General features: G+C 39.2%; 1 protein-coding gene across 2 annotated transcripts in view; it reads left to right on the top strand.

Moving 5' to 3' along the window:
* The first annotated feature begins 9217 nt into the window (after positions 1-9217).
* The window catches only part of ano2b (anoctamin 2b), a 66459-nt gene continuing 57420 nt past the window's right edge, over positions 9218-18256 (top strand). For both annotated transcript variants that reach the window (XM_042403888.1, XM_042403889.1), the window contains exons 1-2: positions 9218-9567; positions 11871-12257. In XM_042403888.1, coding sequence (XP_042259822.1) covers positions 9535-9567; positions 11871-12257 — 420 coding nt within the window. In that variant the 5' untranslated portion in view covers positions 9218-9534. The remainder of the gene's footprint in view (positions 9568-11870; positions 12258-18256) is intronic.

An 18256-nucleotide genomic window follows, 5' to 3' on the forward strand; every position in this document is an offset into this window, starting at 1 on the left:
TCCTCACAAGTACTAAAATTCATATGTGATTTGTATTTCCACCTCTATTTAATGCTTATATACTGTATGTGCATGTATATATGATTATGTGTGTGGGTGTGATGCACTTCAGTCTATTTATGGCAGCTGCCTTTAAGTGGCTTAAAGAATATAAATACAGATGCTTTTCCTTTGAATTCACGGTGTGTCTTTGTAAACTGTGCAAGGTGGCTGTTGATGCTGTGTTCATTCATACACTTACTCTTCATCTTTAATATTAGCACTGGAATAAAGTCAGTGTGTAATAAAATATGAACAAACTAGGTACCAAACCTTTCCTAGTATAATTTTGGGTCCTGGAGTAATTTGCAGGAATTTAACAGTTATTTTTTAGGACATTTTACAGAGAGGGTGGTGCACTTTGGTACAAATTATAACAAAAAACAGAAAAAAGTTGGTTGAGTTGGTTTTGTTGGTACGTGCAGATTTATTATATTTTGCAAAAATTCTTAATAAATTAGACTCCTAACAATTCTTTAACTGACTGAAAATGCTTATTTTTCAGTGTGTGGTTTGCTGTGTGAAAACTTCATAATAGAGTATGAGGTTGTTTCTTAAAAACTCTATAGGGAAATATAGAAATAGCAATAGAATTAACAGTTACATTGCAACTAATCTTAGGAAATTATTGAAAAATCTAATATATATATTATATATATATAATATATATAATAAGTATTTTCTGTCAGGTAAAGAATTGTTAAGATTGTTAAGAATTTTTTGCAAATGAACAACTACGTATGAACACAAATATGATGAGTTAACACCAGAACAATTCAGCACAAGGGGCACATCTTTGCCAGAGGTAACAAAGATGGGTTATGATTGGCCAATTATATTCCAGAACTGTGTTCCCTTAGCTGCACAGAGCCACAGGACAAACCAGGGATCCTTTGATGTAAGTAAAACCAAACATTATGTTTGACTAAACTGAATAATTATGAAAGTAACTGTAGCGTGTAAGTGAAGGTAATAATGTTAATGTTTTCTAGGGGTCAGGTCAAGAATTTCACTGCAACTCATGCTTGAGTTTGTGCCCTAGCTGTGTTGATTTCCATTTTAAAATGGCCAAAATTCATCCCTGCTTAGTTCACATTTGGATGTTGATAGGAAGACGTAACAGTTGGTCAACCCATGTTGACCATGACCAACTATTAACTTGACACAACTTCAATAGATTTTTTAGAAAAGTGATCATTTTCACAACCTTTGGGCAGCAAAACATGGTGCCTGTGACCACATAAATGTCTTAAAATCGTATTTTCTCAATCAGCCTCTCACTGTGAGCAATGGGGTCCTACATCATGTAGGACTCCTACATCATCCTACAAAATTAGAGTCTTTTTTCATTTTTTCTAATGAGAGATTTCTGTCATCTCACTGGTCTGAAGTGGGCTGCAGTCAGTTGGAAATGATGTCACATATTTCCTTCACCATTCAGGATTTAGCAATATCAGAATCATAATCTGATGACAGTTGTAGCATTGTCAGTCAAATCTGATCAACCACACTCACACAGACCCGATGAGACAGATTAGCTAAATTTTGACTGTTAAACATTTGATAAATAATGTGTAAGGATTATTTAACTTTTATTGTTGCTTATTTAGCCATGAATTTTCAATGTTGCAAAGAAATACTTAAGATTTGAAACCAGGTGAAAATATGAAAATGACCAGAATGATGGTGGAATGAGACAGGATGAGAAGACATACTGGTCAATGTCAAATAGAGGAAGTCATTAATTAACTGAACTCTTCATCTGATCAGTAGTTAAATGTGAAACATGTCAGCTGTCAAAGTAGCCTCAAACAGGAGAAGTTGGCTAAAATTTCAAATAAAATGTATAGCTGGACAGTTCTCCTAAAAATGTAAAGTCAGAGAGAATATGGCAGATGTGTATGAGGCCGAAATCATCCTATTAAAACATAATGTCTTTGAATCTCGGGAGATCTGCACTCCCCGCCCCCAGATCCCCACAGGGGCCTGCTTTGAACTCAACACCAGTGTCACACTCTGTCCTCATTTGTGTTAACATTGAACTTGAACTTGAACTCCTGCAAGTCACCGTCCAAGAAGAACTTTCACATTGTGGATCAACATGTCCACAGAGCAGCCTGTAGTCCAAACTTGACCTTTTAGTGGTTTCCTCGATTACAACACCTAACCGTTAATATTACAGCCTTTAATATTTAACATCCTGAACATATCTGTACCCGCTGTAACTGGAGACAGAACGTGCAGGTGTGTTTGGGTGCGTGCACGTGTGTGTGTTGTGCTGCCGGTCAGTGTGCCACATCAGATACCCTTACTGACAGAATATGAGGGCGCATGGGAGTGTGTGTTGGTGTGTGTGTGTCTGTGTGTGTGCAACCTGACACTGCCTCTCACACTCTATCTGTATTTAGCATCAGTTACCATCAGGTAGAACGATTAGTCACCGAGGAGGTTGGCCAAGCAATTAGACTGGGAGGAAGCTTTCTAGAATTAAATATCTTGGAGTACTGTTGTGTTGCCAGTCAGATAGCAAGAAGCATTTATTGATATAAAATGTCCCTTTAACACACATGAACTTCACATGTGTAGTGTACGTCCATGTGAATGTAAGACATGCAAGACAACTATACATGTATGGTACATTTTATACACAATTTTAAGTGCTTACCATACATGTATTAAGACACCAGGGCAAAGAAAAATTAAAATAGCATATTTTGAGTATGTAGCATATTAACACTGAAAAAGTAACAAGTAGGTATACACTAAAAAATGCTTGACTTTTGAGTGTGCTGTTGATGTGATTGATGTCCATTAACATGATGAAGTGCATAATTTCCTATTGTGATCAAAATTTACCTCAAAATTGTAAAATATATTGTTTTCTTGTATACTAACTGCAAAAAACAGTGTACTATAAAGATTAGTATATAGCACATACTTTTTACAATTAATATCTAGTATGGAACTGGGACACTGTAAAGGTTACACGTAGATGTATAAAGAGAACTGGATACAGCGTTGGACACGGGGCCCTGTTCATTCCTATGAAAGTTGCTCAGTGGCGCATGAAGCCAAAAAAGTTCAACTTCCTGGATCTTCTGGGATCATTAGGCCCATAGAGCAAGCGCACTAGTGACCTTCGCTGGCCGAGCTGGCTACTTCCGGTTTAGCCCTCTGGCTAACTTGAATGGGGATAAAACAATTCAATCGTGCGGCTTAGACTTTAAAAATGTGATTGGACCTAACGGATCAAATTCCGATAGTGAGACGAGTCATTTCGCGGGGGTTGTGATGCTCAAAAAAATGTATCCGCTGCTTTATGGACATCTCTTTCACAATGTAAGTCTATGGGGAAAAGTCTTTTCGGGCCCAATAGCATCACATGACATTGTAATTACACGGTTTGGCTGCTATGTCAAATTGGCCTCACAGCCTGGCGCTGTTCCTAGGGGCTTGAGGTTACATCCATTACTAGCAAGCAGTCTTCTTCTTCCCTCCCTTTTGTTGGCATAATCCTACATTTCTTGGTGCATTACTGCCACCAGCTGTTGATCAGTTGAATAGAGAGAAAAGATTGGCAAGAAGGTGTATTGCATCATGCTTGTGTGCGTATGTGTTGTCCTGCATGTGCTGGGAGAGTTCAAGATACAAAGTGGGGACCCACTAATCAAAACGTTGCTCTCTAGTGCCACTAGTGGTCAAAAACTCCAAAGGACACCTTTAGTTCTGGGACACTGTATTAGAGGATCAGAGTAGAGGTGTTCAGTATGTCATTAAATGAATGAATCATTGAAAAAAAAATCTTCAAACTGAACTGATTATACTGAAACATCATGGTGACTGACCGAATGAGTATCTTATAACACTAGAGCTCCCTTTAGTGGTGACTGAGGGCACCATTGACTGGTACTATATATATACTTAGTCCATGAAATCCACAGAAACAAGATGTGTAAAACTCAAGACTCATGTGTCTTTCAAGTCCTACAGTCCCTATCACATGTGCACCATGTGAACTGTCAGTATCTCCCTTTCTTGGGCGAAACCCCTCACACTGTATAACTTTAATTTGCACTATAGGATGCCTTTTCCCTGGTCATAAGCTCTGTAAAGAGGACCCTTAAGACCCCACAGGTTTGCAGATAAACCTTAACAGAAGGCAGAGTAATTAATGCACATTAGAGGGCCCAATAATCTCTGCTTGTCTCTGTGCGCCGGCTGTAATTCCTCAGCCAAACACCCAATCAGCCAGCTGGTCTGTTACCCATGAGCCCGGTGTGCACAATAAGCTGAGTTGTGGAGTTTCTGCTTCCCAGCCAGCCGGTTGGAAAAGAGTATTATCCCAGTGGAGCTAAGCTTCTACTGAGCTGCACAACTGAGTCAGATTCTCGCTGTTGCTGCTCTCACCTGCTACTGACAGTAAATCAGCATGCCTGACTGACTGACTGAATCCAGGCCTGACTCTCTGCTGGTGTCACTCAGAGTTGAAGTGAAATGGCTCTCCGCAGATCCCCCTCCTCCACCTGTGCAGGTGAGTGCCTCAGTAACGTATAGGAAACCCAGCAGGACCCTCCTTTTGTGCGAGCTGTCCTACCTGTCCCTCCTGTATCTTCACCCAACAAAAAGGACACACTAGACTGGACCACCGTAGAGTAACCCGCCTATTGTCCCTTCCCTGTCCCCCCAGTGTGTGTGTATGTGTCAGCAGGCTGTGTGGGGCAACCATCAACAGGCAGCGCTTTACGTCAGGCAGGGTATACAGTTGCATGTGAGGCTGCCTCAGTTCAATTCGATTATGCATTCAGACCCCTCTGTGTTAATAATGTGTCTCCTGGAGGAAAGATTTAAAGTTTTTTGCCACGTTTGAACAGAACTATTCTCTTTTCAAGGATGACTTTATCTCAGACACGTGTTTCCTTGCGGTAAGCCTCAGGCAGAGCGGTAATCCCGGGTAGTTTACATAGATGACTGCTGCTGTGCTTTGCTGTAAGTGAGGTGAAGGAGTCATTAGGGCTGAATTCAAATGATCCTTTTGGTTTAGTTAAACAGCAGGGTAGTGCTAAGCTAACATAGACCCCAAAAAGGCTGAGTGAAACATTCCCTGGGGTTTAGAAACTGCCTGGAGCTGAGAAACTGACTTCAGAAGAAGAAACTTGTAGTGCATGAACATTTTATTGAGCTGCTCCAGGGGAGACATTCTGAAATAATGCAGGCAAGCAATATTAACTGCGGTGGGGAAATGATTGGGTTGTTCTGGGATGCCAGAATTTATTATCGAGTTTTATATTCCAAAGTCATTATAATACCATATTCATGATGAGAGATGACCCATTGATAACCAAAAATGATGTTCCAGCTGTTGCACACACTGCTTTCCTTTGACAGGTGTCTACATATCAAATGTGGAAAGGTCCATCAGTGTTGGAACAAAATCCTTGTGAATTTCAGCACAACCAAATATCTTTTAATGTTTTGGTGTTGGAGATAGTGTGCATCACTTTGAGATGCTGAAAATCTTTACTTAAGTAGTTTTGATTTAATCTAGATGGTAATAACATGTGACCAAATGAAAAAGATGTAAGATGTTAAGATGTATTCAGCTGCATCCTGGAAAAAGCTTGCTTACTATCATTGAGCCACATCTGAGACAACATGTGATAAAAGCATCAGCATTAAGTCTCTGTGCTGTGTTGCTGCCCATTAGCTGTTCCTGGAAAGATGCCCTTTGTCTCTGTCATTAGAAATTAGTGTGAAAATAGAGAGAGTGTTTATCTTACACGATCATTCTGAGAAACAGCAGCTGAGCAATACTCCAAAAAGTTCTGATACAAAACAAAATTCTGAGGACAATGAGAACGTGATTTCATGTCACCCCAAAGGGGATAAAAAGTTGTTTTTTAAAAAGAAATTGTCTCTTAAATTCTTTATGACATTGATTGCTTGGAGATGCAGTGAGTAATTTTTCTGAATTCATTGTATAGTACATGAATTAGTACAGATTTGAGCTGTTTCTTGCTTAGATTTGGACCCACAGGTACTTTGTCTAAGACCCCTGCTGGTCCCCAAAACCTACTTCTGAATATCTATTCTAAAAGGGATGAATAGCATTTTATAGTTGGACAAAATGTATTTGAATTGTGTATTTTATATTTTAAAAAGACATTTGACAGATGCCCTGCTTTATACAAGACAGCTTTTCTCATTCATTTCCCCTCCTACCAGATTCAAACTGGCGACCTTCCAGTTACATGCCTGCCTTCTAACCTCCAGGCTACTATAACTGTCAAGTGAGCTGTGAGGGACAGAAACACAACTGTTGCCATTAAATATCTTTCCTAGCAGCTTGAAAATGCTTGACTTGGGAAATCATCAAAAGACTTTCCCTTCTTGACCTGGCCGACAGATCTCATGCTCAGGTTTAAGTACAACTGTGTGTGGATGAGACAGAAAGATAGAATGAAACAGAGAGAGCTGTCCGTGGTACTGAAATGAGAGCACAGCACGTGGCCCGGTGCGTTACTATGGCTACAGCTGTCTGTATCCCTAAAATAACCATACACACACACAGTAACCTTATTACAAAAAATGGCAATCTGTTGCGGTTCCTGACGCCACGGTAGTCAGATTGATAAAGATGGATTAATGTCCGTTTTGTCACTGTCGCACTTCAACTCCCCAGAAGGAATTGTTTGGAAAAATCACAGTCCAACACTCAAGTCCTCTGCTGTTGAATTCCACCCTCATACACTCTTCTGCATAATCTACAAAACTAAATTAAAACCATTTTTTTGTTTTGTCCTTTTTGTATTTTATTATGTACTGCCTGTATCGCATCTTTGTGTTTTGTGACTGATTGTTGAGAAGTTGGCTTTACAGTACGTAGGCTTCCTCCTTATAACGTGTTTTGAGACAGGGCATTGTGATTGACTGACACGCACATCAATTATCACAGTTTGAAACAAAGCGTCACTAGGCCACTTTGCATATTTGTAGCCCCAAATAACAAAGAACAGTGACTGAAAACGTTGATCCTTGAAACACAGAAATCATGAGACTGCACCAAAAAGCCAGGGAGTGAGTTAGAATTAGAAATCTGTCACATCAAATGTATGTGGTGAAAGAGGATGAGTAGTGTTCTCTACTTCCTTAACAGTATGGCACATCAGAGCAAGGCATCTAACCCCTAAATGCTCCAATGCAGCTGTTTGGTGGCTGAAAATACAACACTGTGTTAATACTGGGCAGCTTACAGGTGTGAATGTATGGAAATGCAAAGATTGATGTCCTAAAGATTTAAGAAATGAGAAACATGCTAATGCAAAAAGAAGTAGGTAGAGATATCTGACCATGAAGAATTACAAGGGGGATATTCGCCAGTACAAAACACTTTAAAGGAGATCAATGAGGCTGAATGGCATTTACGGTCCCCTCTAATGGCCTTAGCCCTCATTTAATTACTGTTAGTGAACTGATGCCTGACAAAACATTTCAACAAAACTGTGTAAAAATGACTTTTATATTCATGCTGCTGGGAACTTTCTCTTTTTATCTTCATGTTATGACATTTTTTTAGACCATTTTGAAGCACATAAATGTGAGGCAAGCTCTGTAAAAGCTGGGATACGGCTATTTGACTTTCCCAAGATAAATAAAAGAAAATTGCACAGGACAAGATGTGAAAGTACATTTGAATCAATAGAGCTGAATCATCCAAGAAGCTCTTGCTTCACCCTGCTTCAGTTCTGTGTTTTGTCCCTGGTGAGAAATATTTTCAGAGGAAAGTGTACTCCTTGCTGATGGATGAACCTCTTTACCACCGCCAACTCGAGGAAGGAGACTTTTACTTTAATCACATGGCATGATTCTTGAGTGACAAATTCAAATCATCTTGATCATTTGTTTTTCCACTTAATTTCCAAAATATATGTCTTCCAGAGACACGAAACAATGGAGCAGGCTTCATCCGGGTGGCCACAGCACTCAGTGAGTCCTCCTCCATCCACAGCGACGCCCTGTACCACCTGACCAGGGACATGTCCGGGTTGGGCCTGGACCCCATGTCCTACAGCATCTTGGAACCGGACCCTTATAAAGATGAACCTTGCAAAGATGAACCCTGGGCTGAGGAGACACAAAGTCTGCTAAAGGTGACCAAAAGATGATAGAAAGTGTGTGTGTTTATAAAACCAACATGTACTTTTGCCCTCTTGTTGGCTTTGACTTTTGGGGCGACAACTCATACGCACTATGAGCAACTTGGAAAAAATAAGCTAATAATATAATATTTCCTGTCTGGGTAATGTGTTTCACAGCATTGCATCATTTTATGAGTTAGCATTAAGTAGAAAAAAATCTACTTAAAATAACTTAAGATATTATAATCTGTGATGATGATGGAGGAAACTGTATCTAAGGTTTTCTTTCTAAGATGTTTATTCCTATTGTCCCTCAAAAGTTCAACAGAACTCAAACTGGAAAAGTGTGAACACAAAGGATCAAGGTTGATGTTAGTGAAAGGACTTTTTGAGGATTAAGGCTGACATTAACATTAGAGACAGGTAAATGGTAAAGTCTAGTGGGGCCTCAGAAGGCATCTGTGTGTATCATAAGTGAGATGTGCCTAAAGTCTATTGGGTAGACTGTGGATGATTTCTTCTAAAATACACATTAATTAGCAGATGTATTAAGACATACCGTATATATAACCCTGGAATAAAAGTAACTATTTAAATACATTTTAATATGAATGTTTCAGTGATGATGTCATGATGTAGCCTTTGGGAAAAAAAGGTCTCTCCGAGTTTCACCAGTGAGCTGTCTATGGCTGCTGTCTCTCTCCACGCTGCAAAAAATATCCATCTTAACTTGCCATTTACGAAAAATTGGTGCAAAAGACATTTTTAATAAAACAAATTGAGAAAAATCTTTCAGAATGGGCGAATTAGTTTCCCCTTTTATTACAGATCAGCTTGTAGCAGTCAAGGTGATTTGAGCATCGCGCAAAATAGACTACCTAAAAATTGTTGAAACCACATGGAAAATCATTTGACTTTTTCACCAGTTTGACAGAGATGTGTTGATTTTCTGTAATTAAAACGACATTCTGAGACTTAGCGCCAAGACTATAAAACATATTGAAGACGAACATTTTTTACAGTGTGGCACACTCCCGTGCCAAAAGCACCGGCGGTGCGCAGGCAGCCTCCAGATCGCACAGTTGGATAGATGGGTATCACCAGCATGTGATCAGCCCGTGTGCGCAGCCTGTTAAATCTGACAGATTCTCCTTCAACAAAACAATGAAACCTGCTGCAGATGAGCCGTCGCTCCTGCTGGACTGTGGACTAATTGGAGTGACCTCCGGTGTCATTCGGGGATGATGGGGATGAAGGTGGTGATGGTGAATCGGGCTGTTTTTTTCTGCGAAAACCGCCAACTTTCACTCATGCGCTTCTTGTCCTTTTACTTCTCTGTGTGTCTTTAAAGCGCAAAAGCATGCAGACCTCCCCGACTGAAGACAAGATCCCAGTGAGTACCACAGTACTGCCTTTCTTAGCCCTGAGTTTAGTTATCCTCACCTATCCTCACCTGTTTGCTCTGAAGCGATAGAATTAGACCAATCTGTGGTGACGTCCTCTGAACGACCCGCTGTAATAGTTGTCATAATCATTTGGCAACGAGATATTTTTACCCACACAGGTAAAAAAAATTCTGAATTCTGAAACAAAGATAAAGCCACCTCCGCTGACATTTATCCTGTTTTAGCCGAACGTTATCTATAAAAATTAAGCTAATATGTAGGAAACGTGGCATGTAATCATCTATTTATCCATCAAATGTATGTAAGTGAATTGCATTATATATGGTTTCGTGTAGGTTGTTTCTTCATTGAAGTGGCTTGGAGTAAAACTTATGAACTTGAACTCATGTTCAATCCATTATTAGTATTTTTCTGGTTAAATGTTGCACTTTAAAGAGTCGTCAGGTCAAAACAATTCATCTGGTTTTGAACAAGAGGATGTTTATTAGTATGAATTCTGACAAGCATTCCCACTTTTGTTCTTCAAATCTTTATTTTTTCTTCCGTACCATTCAAATATCTTTGAAATACCAGAAACCACTCAAAGATATTTGAATGGTTTCTGGTATTTTTATGTTTAATGGTACCTTTAAGGACATTTATGCTATGACTTTTCTTCTTTCTAGCATATTCCAGTGATTTTATATAACCCAATTTTTAATAAAATATTAAAATTCATACTGGAACGTTTATGGGAGGAATGTTTAAAAGTTGATATCTCAAAAACTGAAAGTGCTATTCATACTTCATGGACAGGTGTCCCATGTGGAAATGCATGGGACAACATGGTACCTATAGCATCACCATGTGGACAGTTATTACGTGCTTTACATTTTGGCTAATAATTCATAAATCGCGAGGCGTGGCAAAACAATATTTGCACACTGTATTCCTCGGATGAAGCTGATTAGACTGATATAGGCCACGCCCATTTGTGCCCGGAAAAATGCCCGCCATTTTGGATTCTTTGGTAAACACATTTTTTGCTTCTGTTGGCACATATCTCATGTAACCTTCACCAAACTTGGTGCATACCATATTTAGATGACCCCGAATATGACGTATGAGTTTGTTTTTGAATATTACTTACTATTTGTCTGTAATAGGTTACCAAAATTTTGAAGGCGTGGCCTGATGCATTTAAGGGGCCATAACTCTTCAATGCTAAAGTCGATTGCAATCAAATTTGGGAATGTTGTACATACAGCCACAGTGCATAAGTGTGTGACATTTGATACAATTCTGTCCACAGGGGGCGCTACTGTAACATTATAACATATTTCTACAATTCTGTTGTCTTCAATAAAATGAAACTTGGTACACAAGTTCTCCATGAGAATATGCACGACATATTGACGCATGGCACCTATAGCTCCACCTTGTGGCCATTAGTGAAACACCACCATACTACTTATTAACTGCCATAATGTAATATTCCATGGTAACCAAATTCAGAAAAGTTGTACAGGATGCTGAAAAAGCCTGTAATATTTTCAGCAATACTTTATTTCAGATTTATTTCAGCCGTCAGCATTCACACGCATTTTCGACAGGAAATGCATTTTCTAGTTATATTATACCTATGGATAAGGTTATTCATAGTCAATTTATTGATCTATCTCCATCTAAAACATTCAATATAAAATGTAAAATTAGCGCCGTTGTCATTTTTGTTTGTGTGTTATGACACACCTAGTTTGATGGTTAGGTACAGATGCACAACAGTATTTTTTAGGAACCTGTCCTCCTGATTACCGCAGTAAGGAAATCTGCATTTAGTAAGTCTAAAATTCTCCCATCATGCCCAGAGCCTATAGAGCTTCCCTCTTGTGTCCTCCATGTTTAGTCTCCTCTCTACTTTCCCTCGGTCTAAATAAAGAATAAAACTGCCAAAGGTGAGCTGACTGCCCACTCTGCTGTTGAAGGTTCTCACTTCAGTGTTTTTGAGAACCTGCCAAAAGCCACTTCTGCTTGCGTGTGCTGACAGTGCAGTAGATGTTTAAATTCATTCAAACATTTATTACATAACTTCACTGCTGCTTAAAAGGTGCTGTGTATGATGTCTTTCAACAATTTGTATATGTTAAATTGAGTGTGATACCTTAATATTATTGCTGTAAACAAATGATGGAGGTGATTGGAAGAAACTTTCAACTTACATTTTGTGTAGATATCTAGCAAGGTCCACTCTGTTAGCATGTACTTACTGTATATTTTACATTCCCTTTTGACTTCTCTCGGCTCCCTACAGGTCGTCAGTTCAGCTTCAAGTCCACAGGTCAGTGGAGAAGGCCTTTACTTCGCTGACGGCCGACGGAAAGTTGACTATGTTCTGGTCTTCCATCAGCGACGGCACAGTTCCCTACGATCTCCCACCAGCACCTCAATTTCACAAGACCGACTATCTGTTGTTTCCAATGGCAACTTTCCCCAATCGGCGGGCTCGGATGTGGCGGCAGGAAGAGGAGGCGGCATTCCATCAGGGGAGGCTGTGAGTGTTGGTGAGGTGTTCATGGAGCTTGGAGGTGGAGGAGAGAACGAACCAACGGAGCCTGCTGACCATGAGATGCGTCTGATCAGACAGGAGTTTGAAGCCAATCTGGTGGAGGCCGGCCTGGAGATAGAGAGAGACAGAGATGTGAGTGTGTTTACAGCCATTCTTCAATGCATCGTATTGACATGATTCAAAAATTTACAGTGCTGTTAACCTCTTTGTCATACAATTATAGGTGCCCTAATTGTCACTGTGATGGATGTTGATTTTCTGTTGATTTTAATGTCAGGTTTTCATGAACTGAAACCTGTTGTTGTCCGGGCTGGAAATGTAATTTATTAATCTAACAATTAATTAAGCTCTTAAACCTGCATCAATTGAATTTTTTGGCACCTGTGGGTAATGCAGACTGTAAATACATTATTACTTTAGTTGATATGGCGAACATGTTAGGTAAACAATTACCCTTTTACATATTCAGCAGACACGCGGCTACATTTGCATTCATTTGGAGTTGTGTTTCTGGCCACCTGATAAATGTAAGTCCAATATATGCTCTGCTTTTAGCTCTGTTTTTGGTTTCCACCAACTCCTGAGGAAAAAATCTGGCTCTTGTACTGCTGCACTTTGTTCACTAGCTAGTTGCTAACTTTGTTAGTCTGCTGTAACTAACTGGGCAGGTATTGTACAGTGGAGTTTTTTTGCAGAAAACTACTGTCTGCTATGGCTGGATATGGATCAGCAAACCGAAACAATGAGCTAAAAGACATTAAAATGCTAAAGCTGAGGGGAACTGCTGCATCAGTTGTTATTTCTAATATTGATTAGTGCAGCTTTAAGTAGACCATCAGGAGGCAATGGTCACAATCATGCTAAACCATCATAATGTTCCTTTGCAAGTCCAATGACAAAGAAGAAACATTTAATTTAGAACACTCATTCTAGTTGTCTTCACACAAGTTGATAATAAAGATGATCAATTTATGATTCATTTTTATCACAATACCTGTAGTGGTAATCAAGATTGTAATGTCAACATCCCATGGTTTGATACTCTGACTACATGCTATAGGTTTTACTGACTTTACAGGATAGACCTTTGTACATGATCTGATGTAACTGTCTTTAGCTATTTAGGGCGAGCGCCTACATAGGAACCTGGTTCAGATGTAGAGGGAAGAGGTGGGTGAGACTTGGTGTGCTGTTAAGGATATAAGGTGCCTATTACACGAGCAAGAACCTTGTGTCACGAGAATGTGTCCACTACACGTTAAAATGCATCTTTTATTTCCCGTGTCTGTTTTATATACAGTGTTTTTAGAATAACAGAAACACTACATGGAAAACAGAGCATGTGCGTCACAACCCAGAGAAATCATTTAGTTAATGCTGTTGATCAGTGTGCATCAGCTTTAGGGCAAACAAAGTGCTGGCACGCTCATAGTCAAAGGCACAAGACATCCACCTGTCTCAACAGCACAGTGCAGATACATTAATTAAAACCAACAGTACAATACAAAATATATCCAACTGTACTGTATGTCAATAGAATATGATGTACAATTAGGCCTTCTCAGTTGAAGTCTACAGCATATAAGCTAAATATTTCTGATCTGATCATTTAATATAAATGATCATTAAGTAGTCTTAATTTACCACATTTTTTCATGCATATGGCATTTCACAGTCATCCAAATCTAATTTCTGGGTCAATTTGCTTACAGAAAGCATCATTTTGCATTCAAAAGTCAGTAATCAAATCATGTTTTTAAGGTCCAAGCATTTGCACCTCTCATGATTGTCTACACTACTACATGAAAATTAACCTCTTGTTCAAATGACCAAAAAACAGACTATTTTCCCTTCCTCCAGTGGATTTTGGGGCCCATATTGCAAGGTGTCAACACAGGACATTAGCTCTAAAACTTCCTACAGAAAACCAGAGGGCAGAAACGCTCCTAAAATCATCCCCAACTTGTTTTCACACAGTTCCTTTAGTTTTCCAGTTTTTTAGGCTTCAACTTGACATGAATGTGTGAGCCCTTTCACTGTTATATAGACTCTGGTTTAGAGGTCCCCTGACCCCTTGAGCTCTCAGGACAAAGAAGACATGGAGCCTCAAATAAATAAAACCATTTTCCATGTGTGTACAAACAGATACCACAAAAAGGTAAAAATTATCATGAGCACAATGTGGAAAATAAAAGCAGAATAGCAGGTCAAACAAACTTTGAAACAGACAAACTGAAGCTCACCAAAGGAAAGGCGGACTGAATGTTAGAGCTCTGTGTCAGAAACAGCTTGTATCCAAGGGCAACACACAAAAAATGCATAACTTCGTGCAAGCTGCACAAAACCTGCAAACCTGAGCAATGAAAAAAAAAATCAAGAGTGATGAGTCACTTAGCCTTGCTCCTTCATCCAGAAACACTTACAGAAAGACAAAGGAAACCTTTAACAACAATATCTATTGCCTGTAGTGATGGATCTGTGTTGAATGCAGCCAACCTAAACTGTGAAGACTTGTGATTGTTTTGTATGGGCAAACTATATCCAACAAGCTAATTTACAGGACCAGTAGCAGCTCTGTCATGAACAGTGTTTGCATGTCCCAAGCTTATAGCATTCATAAACATATAGCTGAGCAAATATACTGTAAAGGGCTTCATGAAAAACACGATTATGTGAAACACTTCTATTGCAGGCATCATTGAATCCTAATGGAAAGTTCTGGAACTCGGAGCATTTGAAGTGAACTGAAAAGCATTTCATTGTATCGTCTCTTCAAATATAATTACTTCCTCTCACATCATAGAAATCCAGTTGTGTCTCCTATCTGAGGCCTGCTCATGTTGCTTGGAAAACTCACATTCAAAGTGCTGATTCTCTGACCTCCTTTACGGCTGATTGACATTGCTAAGTGGCAGTTTACTGAATAAGGATCACCTTTGCTGCTGTTCGCTAATTGTGATTTAGCTTCTTTCAAGCTAAACTCTTTTTTTTCATATGATGTTTCTGTTATTTTGTGCCTACCACCTCGTGTATGTAGCTGGGATTCTGTTTATTTTGGATTTGGACTCCACACTAGGGCCTGATGGTTTCATGTGAGCTGGCAGACTTTAATTCTAGTCGATGTAGCCAACACAGCTGCTGTACTGACCTCTTTGTATCGATTTACTAATTTACCCTGAAAGGGGTAATTTTGTATTGACATGTACAAATTGCTTCACTGTGATTGTGTGTTACATAGCAACCAGTATGTGTGTGTATGTGAATGTGTGTGTAGTTTAGTACTGCTTTTGGTTTGTGTGTGTGTGTGTGTAGTAGGCGCTTGGCAGAACACACAGTCTGTGTGCTCTGTGTTGTTGTAGTGGGCCTGCAGGCTTCCTGCCACAGAGTTGCACAAATGTAGTTATTGTTAAAGTTCCACTTGTTACCAAATGAACTACAGATGCACTTTGGCTCCAAAACTGAGAGGACTCATTTGACAAAAATAAGTATTGGTTCAGCTGTCGGAAGCTGCAAGGAATGGTCTTGCAGTTTTGTGAACTGTTTTCATCTGTAATACTAAGAATTAGAAACAAGAACAGTGAGACAGTGTGGTTAACAGTATGTTCCAGTGGGGTACAATGGTCAGGGAAGAATTATTTGCAGTTTAAATGCAAGATTGTAGGACTTTTGCCGTGACATACTAAAGTACCTGATACCTATTTTGATTAATACATGTGACTGTGTGTGTGCATGAGCATTTGTGTGTGTTGGCTGGCAGGCAGCCAGTTGGCAGTGCGTGTGGTCTGCAGGCTAGTATTAATCAGATTGTTGACAGTATGGCTATGGAGCCTAAGCCAGGATGAGATTAGCTGACTGACTGATAGCTCCTTATCTCATGGATTGAGGGGTCGATCGAATCTGCTTGCTGAGAGCTGTCAGTATAAAGAGGAAGACTTGCCTTCCAATACCCCCCATTTGAATATAGTGAGGGATACTCTTACAAAATGACTGACAACCGTGGTTACGCTCCCTCCGTCAGTGTGTAGCTCGGGCTTTAGAAGGTGCTGGCAACGTCTGATAAAACCTGTAGGTTGGTTGCTCACTTAATCAATTAGAGACATACACACAATAGAAAACTAGTCATCCATATCCAATATAAAGTCCAAAATAATAGAAAGTGATGTATCAAATCAAAGTTAAAATATCATAATCTACTTAATTCATACGGTATCGGTTTCAAAAAGGATTTTATCTGCACAGAATGATGCAGTGGAAATAGATTCTCTAATTTGAAATTAATTGATTTACATCACAGAAATGCAGTAACTGTCAACCTGTTGGCTTGTGGGGGAATTAAATGTGTGCCAAAAGGTTTTAATGGACACTGTAGTGCTTTTTGAGGGATTGTGGTTAATCTAAGAGCTTGGTTGGCTCTGGTATGAATGATGAACCTCAAATTTTAATTTACTACAAATCTGCTATTTATTGGCTTTTTAGTTACAGCAGGTTGAAATATGGAAATTAAAGGTGATGATGACAAAAAAGTGCTGCTGCACTCTTTTTTTTTATTGTTTTAGACAAATATTTTGGGACACATGTCAAACAGTCTTGTTGGAGCTGGTGTTTTGATGGCAGTGACATGATTGGGGATCAGTTAGCGGGAATTGGAAACATTGTTACACATTGCAATTTTGAGTGAGTAAACTGGTGTTTTGTTCCCATATAAATTTTGTCTGATGTAGCTCTAGAGGGATAAAACTGGCACACAGGGCATGGGGTGGATGATGGCTAATTAATGGTTTAATGATGATAAAAAACAATAATTTCATATAAAAGTATGCAAACCCAAAGTACTGTCTTTCTGTTAATAGGCTGTGAAATGTACCCTGCTTGTGTCCAATCTATTTGACTTCAGATTAATTGCATTCTAGAAAAAGTGTCTTAAATATCAAACTTGTTGAATGTGTCTGAGGATTATTGAGTTGATCTTTGATCTCTTAGGGACATCCTCTCACAGAACACTTTTAATTAAATCACAGGAAGACGTTAATTCAAGAAGTGGAGCTGGGACTTCTAAAGAGTTCAATCTGTAGGGGCTCGGGAAACAGAGTGAGCAGGATTAAGTGTTCAGTAAGATCTCCCTTTGTTAGAGAATGATTCTCTCCCTGCAAAGTGTTTAAGAGACACACTCCTCTGTACTACACCTGCCTGCTCAAGTCCTTCACACCACTGCGTTGAAGGGAAATGCTAATAATCCTTATAATGCTAATAATAAATGTCCTAATCACAATACTGATAATTACTGAATGTGCAAATAGGAAGAGGATGAGTTTTTTTAGCATTTGAGAAGTTCTGCAACAGTTGTGATACTGTGGAGAATATTTGATATATAATCATCCATAATAGAGAAATATGTTTGAACACATAAACCTTAGTGTCTCACCCCCCCCACATGCTTTCTATTCTAAACCTTGCTTAAACACTTAAGCACGTGTGGCAAAGCAAACATTATTTGGCAAAATCTTAACAGCCCATTCAGCTGTCCTTTTTCTAAAGCGCTTTGGGTCACAGGGGGCTGAAGTCTATCCCAGAATGCATTGAGTAAGGACAAGGGTACCCCCTGGATAAGTCATAAGTCTATCACAATGCTAAAACTAGACAGACACGGACACATTTACACCTATAGGCAAGTTAGATTTGACTGTTCAGGAAAACCAGGAAATTGAAGCCCTGAACAAATTGTTCAGTTACTGAAAGGCAGCAGGCATTATCAAAAGGAAATAGAAACTTTTTTTGAGGGTGTGAATTAAAAGAGATGAGAGCCTAAGCACAGCAACTCGGAGGCTAAAAACTAAAAATGGTGTCAGCCAGTTAACAACTTCAAGGTACTGATTAGAGATGAAATCTTAGTAAGGAAGAACTTTATATCTATTCTGCATAAACCTTTTCACTTAAATCTAATACTGTATTATGTCATACTGCATTGCATAAATTTAAGTGACATCTCAAACTATTTGTACCTAGGCTTGTCCATAAAATAACATTTTATGACTCAAAGTGTGAATGTGTGAATGTGTCACTATATTAATATGAGGTATTCTACCAATATCAGACCAAGGTCTTCAACACGGGCAATAAATCCTCCTCATGAT

Source organism: Thunnus maccoyii, chromosome 23 (genome assembly GCF_910596095.1).
Source record: "Thunnus maccoyii chromosome 23, fThuMac1.1, whole genome shotgun sequence".
NCBI lineage: Eukaryota > Metazoa > Chordata > Actinopteri > Scombriformes > Scombridae > Thunnus > Thunnus maccoyii.